The sequence below is a fragment of the Eumetopias jubatus genome, unplaced genomic scaffold (genome assembly GCF_037043125.1).
Source record: "Eumetopias jubatus isolate StellerSeaLion01/CBP00866 unplaced genomic scaffold, mEumJub1_p1.0 scaffold_9, whole genome shotgun sequence".
Classification (NCBI taxonomy): Eukaryota; Metazoa; Chordata; class Mammalia; order Carnivora; family Otariidae; genus Eumetopias; species Eumetopias jubatus.
The window spans coordinates 126,289,895-126,298,673 of record NW_028274815.1 but is presented as its reverse complement, the minus strand read 5'-3'; the positions used below and the strand labels follow the sequence as shown (position 1 = coordinate 126,298,673).

Below are 8,779 nucleotides of genomic sequence, written 5' to 3'. Positions count from 1 at the left end.
GGACGCCCTCCAGCTCCCCAGTTTCAGTCTTTGGCGACGAGCCATGGGATAGGGGGAGCAGGCGACAAGCCGACGAGGAGAGACGCAGGCTCCCCCTGCGAAGGCACGGGGGCGGGGCTTCCTCGACCTCTCCCCACCCCCGAGGAGCCCCTCCCCTGCCCTAGCGCCTGCTCGCCGGGAGCCGAGAAGAGGCGGCGCGCTTCCCCGCAGCCGCCGGGAGGCGGATCCAGGAAAAGCCGGACACTGGTCTCACCCCATCTCCGAAAAGAACTCGCGGGAAGGGTCAGAAGCGCAGGGGCGCGCGGGAAGGGCGAGGAGGCGAGAGCGGGGCGGGGGCGCTGAGGGGCCAGGACCACGACTCCCGCCTGGGCCGAAAGCACTTTTGCTCCCAAACTCGCGGACGTCCAGGAAAACCCAGCCTCCCGAGGCCGCCGCCTGCCCCGGGCGCCCCCAGCGGGAGAGCTCGACAGCGGCGAGCAGAGAAGTCCGTTGCGCTTCTAGTCACAGAAATATGGGGACGTTAAAAATACACGCGATGTCTCCTGTACACTATGTATAGGCGCGGCCCCGCGCGGAGGGGCGGTGGATCCGGCCGAGCGCGGCCTCCCCAACCGCGCGCCCTCCAGCCGCCGGGAGCCGGGCCCGCGCCGGGGCGCTGAGGAGGACCGGGCGGGGCGGGGGAGAGGACCGGGCCGCGAGGCCCGCGGGGGCTCCTCACGGCCCCGCGCCTCCGCTCTCCGCGCCTCCCCAGCCTTATTGCAGGGTCTCCTCCCACGCGGCGAGGCCGAGCCCGCGGAGCGACGCGCCAACGGGGCGCTCGGGCTCCGGTCTCCGCGCGGGGCGGTCCTCTCCGAGTCAGCCCCGAGCGGCGTGGCCTCCGGGCTTCAGGCAGCGGGGAAAGGGGCCAGGGCGCGGGCACAGGGTCTGTATGTAAACGGTGACAGCGGCGGGGGGCGCGGCGAGGGCTCCGGGGCCGCCGGCCGGGCGCGCTCGGGCCCGGGTGGCAGGTCCTGGCTCTCAGGAGTAGATGGTGATGACCTCGCGGCCGCCGCCGCGGACCAGCATCACCCGGTCCAGGTGCTCTGTGAGGACCTCGAGGAACTCCATGTCTGAACGCGCGTCAAGGAGAGGGACCGTCCCCTTCCCCTCCACACACACCAACCCCCCCCCCCCCCATGGAATGGGGGTTGCGATCGGCGCCAGGGAATCCTGGGCCCGCGTCCGGGTCCGAGGTAACTGAAGCAGGAACGGGCTCAGCTCTTCCATCCCAGGGCTAGGACCCGGGCCCCCTGACGTCCGCCTCGATCCCCCACCCTCCACTTTAGGTCCAGGATACAGTTTTCGTCACCGTTGCGGTTGCGCGGAGGTCCAGGCATGTTGAGCAAAACCAGCTTGGCATCCCGGGATTTCTTCACGATGACCTCGTTCAGCCGCACGGCCGTGTGCATACGCCGCACGTTGGACTGGTTCCTGGGGTGGGGGGGCAGAGGGGAGGAGGGCGTATAAGCAGGAACCGGGAGAGCTGGACCCAGTACCCTCCCAGTCCCAGGCGCACTGGGCCCGGTCAACCCCAGGCCTCCCGAGACTGGGCCATTCAGAGACCCCAAAGGTCAGGACCACGAACTGAGGGTTCATGATAAAGTGAGGAGAGCAGGGACCCTGGCCAACCCAGAAGAGAGAATTAAAAAAATCCTGAAACACTTACAAATTCTCCCACTCCCTTCAGGAAACAAGAGAAGCAAAGAAGAACAAGAGAGGGGTCAGAAGAAGGAGAGACTGACGACTTGGGTCACCATCACCCCCTACAGCCCCCCCCCCGCAGTGCATACTGGTCCCTTCCTCCCAGCCACACCCCTTTCACTTTTTCACTGCCTACACCTGGGAGTGCTGACCCTCAGCAATTAGCCCAACACCCCAGTTCTCAGATGGGAAAACCCAGACAAGATTTGGGCTGGGTCTTGGACCAGGACCTCCTCTGCTCCTTTGCTCTGTCATGGGGAGCAAAGACCCCGTAGGCTCACCCCAGCCCCCAACCCCCAGCCCCCAGGTCCCTACGGCTTCATGCTGAAGAAGTCCTTGATGCCCTCGGAGGAGACGGGACTGGGGCCCTTATTCTTCTCTGCCACCGACTTGTCCTTGGTCCAGGTGAGATGCACCTTCTCAGGATCTGCCTCGCCCTCCCCCTCAGGCTCCTCCCCCGGGGATGGAGAGCTGCTGGGGCAGCTGGGAGCGCTCTGGTCATGGATCAGCTGCACCTGAGAGATGAAGGGGCAGCACGTGACTCCTTTAGAGGCCAAAGGTTCTGCCCCCACCGGCTGGGGCCAAACCACCCCAGCTGCACACCTCCTCCTCTGGCTTCTCCTCACTGTCACCAGCTGTCTCTTCTGGGACGTTGAGGCGGAGCCGAGTGTTGGCTGGATTCTTTCTCCGGATTGAGCCACGAGACTCATCTGTGATACTCTGGATCTAGGGAGTGACACAGGTTAGGACCAGCTCTGCTGTCACTCATCACCCATGCCCTGCAAAGAGCTATGGCCAGAGCTGATGCTCTGTCACAGACGCACGCTTTTAGAAACTGTACCAGCTGTTAGAATATTGCAGTGTTTCTCTACCAAATACCCCGCTCACCTGGCCACTCCAACTCATCTCCAGAACCCCTGATCTCCCCACCCTCCAGCAACCAAAGGGTTAACACTTGGCCCCTGCAGGGCTCTATCTTAGCATATGGCCCAGGGCCAGTTCTGAGTGGCCAATGCACTTGCCATTTCTTAATTTTTTTACTATCACCCCTGGACAACATTCCTGGAGTGTTCATCCTTCTCAGCTCCAAAAGGTACCCATCACCCATTCCCCTGAGGATCCATTAACTCCATCTGAGAAATACAATATCCATACCCGGGAGACCCCCTCAACCATGGTCTGTCACCCTCACCTACAGGATCTGCCACCCACTCCACAGGCACCCTCTCACCTGCCCCCAAGAGCTCTTCAGTCCCCAGTCCCAGAGTACCATCATTCATTTCCCCGAGGACTCTACTCCCTGAGGTGGGGCTTTCATCCCAACTCCCGGGGACTAGTGGTCCCACCTTACCCACACCTGGACGATCTGATACCCATACCCCATGGGAAGCTCATCATCATTGTCCCCAAGAACTCCCCAACCACATCTTAGGAGGTGTGCCCCCAACTCCCACCATTAGCTACATCCCTAAATATCTGTCTGTTACCCACTCTGGCAGGGTCTATCACAAGATCCCTTGTGCCCCCGACTCTCGCAGCCCACGCCCCTGAGGAATCATCATCCACACATATTTAGCTTCCACTGTTCTCCATTGGGCCCCAGAAGTCACATACAGAGGGGGAAATCTGTCACCCAGGCCAAAGCCCTTGGCATCGTGGCTGGCAGGCTTGGTAGGTGCAGCTGCAATGTGCCCCTGCTGCTAGGAAGCCCAGTGCTGGGAGGTGGGCTTGAGGGGGAGAAGGGTGGTGAATAACGCTCTAAGGTGAAGGCCGTGCCAGTGGCCAGGAGTGTGAGCACTGGGCCCTCCTTACTGTGCAGACCCAGAGCAGGCAGCAGCTTGAGGCTCTCAGAGCCCAGCCAGGACAACCTCACCTCCCGCTCGCGCTCATTCTTGGTTAAATGCATCTGTTTGAGGATCTGGGAACGCTGTTCCATCACCAGTGTCTTCTCGTAGGTGTAAGCCGAGATGTCACTCTCGTGCTGTGGGTGGGCAGGGACAGGGGCAGAATGACGGGGGGCAAGGGAGGAAAGCATGAGTTCAGGGGCAAGGCCATGGGAAGGGAGGCAGACCCCCTTCCTTCTGCCAGCCTTGGGTTTCTCTATCTAATGACCTAGTTTAACCAATAGCTGTGGGAGGCAAGGACAAAGCAGAGGGCAATGCTCCTTGAAGGCAATGCAGCTCATTCGCTCCTCAGCCCAACGCAGGACCAGGCGTATGAATGGGTGAATTAATGAATGAGTAGATTAATTAATTACCTGAGTGAATAGAGAAGGGGAAGAAATTTTATAAAGGAACAGTGATGAATGAGTACGTACATGGATGAATGGGGGGTTGAGTGAATGAATACATTAATGAATACACAGAGGGATGGGTAGATGGATAAATAAACCGAGGGAAAGGATGGATGAGAAGCTCTGTAGTATCATCTCAAGCCACGTGGACTCTGAAGCCAGCTTGCCGGAGTTTGAATCCTGGCTCTGCCACTTAGTTGTACTGTTGGGCAAATTACTTAACCTTTCTGTGCCTCGACTTCCTAATCTGTAAAATGAAAATGCTGATGGTTGTATCTATTTCATTGGTTGCTGTGAGAATTAATATATATAAAGTGCATGAGACAGTGCCTCACATATAATGACATGGCTATTCTTATAAAGGAGAGAGGGAGGGATGGACAGATGGATGGTGGGTAGACTGACTCTTGGGTGACTATGTGAGAGGCTAAGAGGTGGATAAGGTGCGGAGGGGGATCCACCATCATAAACTGATATTTTGGGGGTTGCCCTATTGATGCTGGGGCCAAGAGGAAAGAGGGCTAGGTAGGACCCCAAAACCTCAGAGGTGTCTCCTGGGCTCCTGGGCACTCACCATCTCCACCACCTCGACCTCCGCGGTGATACGTAAGTGGTACAGAAAGGTAGTCAGGTCCTTCTTCATCTGGATGCTATTGTCGTCCATCTGGGCCACCGTGAAGATACGCATCTTGCACTTCCGCCAGACCTGGAGGAGTGAAAGGGGACCCAGAAAGGTCCAGCCCAGATGCAGTGCAGAGACCCAGATCCAGAACCTAGAGAGAACCCTGTCCCTCGCCCTTCCCGCCCACTTTCCCACGCCTACACACAGACCCGAAATCCTCTATCTCAGCGGCCACTCCCTACAAAACCTCCCCTGCTTAGGTAAGGGTCCCCCATTAAAGCATCCCTTGCTTGGGTTAAGCATTGCTCTCCTTTACAATGCAAGGTGTTGCAAGAGGAGACACAATCAGTTCCCAGCATCTCAGGATAAGTGGGGTGATCAGCCCCCTTTCCCCTGAGCTCTCAGGGAGGAACTCTGGGGGAGGCAGGCCCTGGGCAGAGCCCGTGAGCCATGCCCGCCCTCACCTTGTGGTGCCGCAGCAGGAAGGGCAACAGCATCAGCATGCCACCATCATGAACGATCCACCAGACGTCGATGCTGCCCTCAGAGAAGCGCTCAGGGTTCCCAGGGAACATGGAAACGTTCTTGGTGACCAGCAGGGCCAGGTGACCAGCTGTGGTTTCCCGGACCAGCTCTGGGCAAGGCCAAGAAGAAAGCCAGATGGGAACAGAGTGACCCTGGTCCCTTTCCCGCACCATGCACCTGCCACGGAGGCTCCTGGCACCCAGTGCCCCACCCCACGCCCACCCCCCACCCCGGCCTTGGATGGAGTCATCAGAAAACCAGCATCCTTGTGGGTCTCATCATTTAATTGTTGTTTGGATTTGGGAAAGCCTCTCAACCACACTGGGCCTCAGTTTCCCCACCTGTTGAGTGGCAACAACACCACCTGCCCTTCCTATTAGGAACTCTCCTGTGCATGGCCTCGTTTATCCTCCCAACTGCCAACTACGTCCCACTTATAAAGGACACAGGATAGCCTGGAGTCACCAGGGCAGCCTCTAGGTTTACCAGCTGTGTGACCTGGAGCAAACACCTCGATCTCTCTGTGCCTCCGTTTCACACCAATAAAGTGGAGGAGACAGGTAATAGCCCTCACGGGACTGCTGACAGAATGAGAGGCTTAGAGTCTGGCACACAGAACATGGTCTATAAATGTTAGTTATTATATTACCATCAAGGAATCCAGTGCTCAGAGAGGGTGAGTCACTTGTGAACCATCACACAGCGAGGCAGGGCCAGAGGCGAGATTTAGACCCGGGCCTCTCTGACTTCACCGCGGTAGCTCTTTCCACTGCCCTCCACTGACTCCCTCCCAGGGCCGAGCCAGCTCTGCAGGGCCCAAGACTATCTCCTTCACACCTGAGTCCCCGGCACCTGGCACAGCGTCTGGCACGTGGCCAGCTCCAAACACCAACACCTGCGGATGCAGAATCCGCACCTGTCACGTCTGGGAAAGAGTGCCCGGGCCCAAGAAGGAGAACCTGCCGCCCATCACTGCCCACACTGTGTTACCAATGAAGTTCCTCCACGTCTGATGATCTTCCTTCTGCCGCCAGTTGCGGGGCCAGCCGACCAGCACGGTGTTGTGCTGCAGGCCCCCGAGGCCCCCAGACTGAATCAGGTGCGACACACCGTCACGCAGATTGGAGGAAATCACCACCTGGCAGAAGCCCTTCACTTTCTCTGCCTCCATCAGGCGCCGGATGGACTGGGGAAGGGGGTGGAGTGGTAGCATGTCAAACGAGGATGAGCCTCAGGCCTCCCTAGCCCTGCATGGCCCCTCGTGGGCTCCCTTCCTCCTGTCTCTCCCCTCCATCATCCCCATCTTCCTGAAGCTCAGCTCCGATCATGTCAGCCCCAGGCGGCAGAACTGTGCATGGTTCCCCATCACCTGTGGCCCCCATTCCTTGCTGATCCGTCAAAGCTTTCCATGACCTTACCCTGCACTTGCCCCCACCCTGCCATCGCTCACAGTCCCCCTGCAAGCCCTCCAGCACCGCCCAGCCACCTCCCCCACTGTCCATTCCACCCTGCCCGAAACCACTCCCCAACCCAGACCTGAATGGAACTGGGCTCCCCTGCATGCCCAGATGATTTGCTTTGAACGACTTTTAAAAAATTAGCATGAATGATAAGCATTTTAAATGCACATGCCACCCACACTATGAGGGTAGTGTTCTTCTTACTCTCATTTTATAAATGAGGAAATTGAGGCTCAGAGGAATTAAGACTTGCTTAAGGCCACCCAGCTAATGGATATCATTGTAGGGGCTCAACTCCAGGGCTCTGACTCTATCCCACACACTCTGGACCACTACCCTGATGTCAAACAGAGCAGGGCTTCAACTCCTACCTCTGCCGCCTCCTAGCTGTGGGACCTTGGGCAATCACCTAACCTCTACGAGCCTCAGTTTTCAAATCTGTCAAATGGGGATCATGACAGCTACCTCATGTAGCAACAGGAAGAATTACAAGACATGATGTGGGTAAGGTAGAATGCTGCCTGACAGATTGTAAACACTCAACACATTCTATTACTCTGATATGAACTCTAGTGAAGCACCTATCAACTGCAGACAGGTTTGAGAGCCTTCTGGGTATGTTCCATCTTCCCATTAGCCTGGAAGCACCTTGAGGGCTGGGATTTGGTCTCACAAATGCCCCCATCTCCCCATGCCTGGTACGCAGCACATTCTCAGCCACTGCATGTTGAAGGAAGCTGACCAGCGGAAGCCTCCAGCTCTGGGCCTCGACAGATTGGTGTGAACGGCCCAGTGAGGCAGAAACAGCAACTGTCACAAGCCATTAGGGGTGCCCCTCCCCATCTCTCCTCACCTCCCTCCGGCCCCCTTTCCTTTCTCCACAACTAGTCACAGCCCCAAAGGGAGAGAGGCCTGGATCGAAGACAGAACCCACTTCCTCTGCTACCCACCAGGTTCCAGAAACCTGTTAGTGCTCCAACCTGCACAAGCCTCTCACCCCTGTCCGCACTGGCTCTGGACTCTGCTCTGAGAGTATGGACCATGGATGCGGACAGCAGCAGGGGACCCAGAGCCAGGGACCCAGGCTCAAATCCTGACTGTGCTTCCAGCCAGCTTTGTGGCTGTCAGCAAGCTGCCTTCCCTCTCTGGGCCTGTTTCCTCCTGTGCTCACACTGCCAACTCTGCGTGGCGCGGGGATCGAGAGAATCACGGATGTGAGAACACGCTGAAAGATGTATACTTGGGCAGGGAGAAGTCTGGAGTAGGAGTCAAGCAGACTCATTTGAGTCTCTGTTTTCTGTCCTTAGACAAATGCTCTGACTTCTCTAGGCCTCAGTTTCCTTATCCATCAAATGGGCACTTTGGGCTCTGATGGTCTTTGGTTCTGAGAGCTGGATTCTAAGGAACTCACTCTCTGAGCCCTTAGATTCCTGTTCTAAGGAAGATGACAGAAAAGCCTGAGCCCCCTTTGATCCCAAGGGTGGCAGGGAGGGCAAGTATAAAGGGACAAGGGCTGTCTTCCTGAGTGCCCTGCCCTCCCCTCTCCCCACCAGGGCCTCGGCTCACTCACCTCCTCTGCCCGCTGGGCCTGAGGGTGGTTGTCCAGAAAGGTGCCCTCCAGGACAGAGCCCACAATGGTCAGGCCCTTCCCCGCCTTGAGCTGGGAGGTCAGTGAGAGAAGCTGTGGGTGTACCACGTTCTGGTCTTGGTCCACGCGCACCAGCACCAGCAGCTGTGGCCTGCAGAGGATGCAAGGTGGGCCATACAATACCCACCCAACCTCCACCCACTGTACACCACACACCCACGCACCATAAGCCAGTGAGTTTACTAGGCATCCGCCCTCTATACCCCCATTCCCTACCCGTCCACCTAAACATCCATCCACCCATCCATCTCCTTAAACATCAACGCATCCAACCAGCTCCCACACAGCCACCCATCCACCCACCCACCCACTCATCTCTCATCCACCTCACTTATCCATTCACCCACCCATCCATTTTATCCGTCAGTCACCCACTCGTATCCATACTAATTTACCTATACATGCATTAGTCACCTAATTACCTGACATCCACCTGCCACCGTCCGTTCACACATTCATCTGTCAGCAGTCACCCTCCGATACATATATAC

At 57.5% G+C, this 8,779-nt stretch overlaps 1 protein-coding gene across 2 annotated transcripts in view; it reads right to left on the bottom strand.

The window, feature by feature from the left end:
• Positions 1–1,017: 1,017 nt before the first annotated feature.
• The window catches only part of SLC12A5 (solute carrier family 12 member 5), a 34,625-nt gene continuing 26,863 nt past the window's right edge, over positions 1,018–8,779 (bottom strand). For both annotated transcript variants that reach the window (XM_028121917.2, XM_028121918.2), the window contains exons 17-26: positions 8,211–8,379; positions 6,171–6,366; positions 5,120–5,289; positions 4,608–4,739; positions 3,614–3,721; positions 2,344–2,466; positions 2,056–2,255; positions 1,706–1,720; positions 1,337–1,470; positions 1,018–1,109 (exon numbers count right to left, since the gene is read on the bottom strand). In XM_028121917.2, coding sequence (XP_027977718.1) covers positions 1,018–1,109; positions 1,337–1,470; positions 1,706–1,720; positions 2,056–2,255; positions 2,344–2,466; positions 3,614–3,721; positions 4,608–4,739; positions 5,120–5,289; positions 6,171–6,366; positions 8,211–8,379 — 1,339 coding nt within the window. The remainder of the gene's footprint in view (positions 1,110–1,336; positions 1,471–1,705; positions 1,721–2,055; positions 2,256–2,343; positions 2,467–3,613; positions 3,722–4,607; positions 4,740–5,119; positions 5,290–6,170; positions 6,367–8,210; positions 8,380–8,779) is intronic.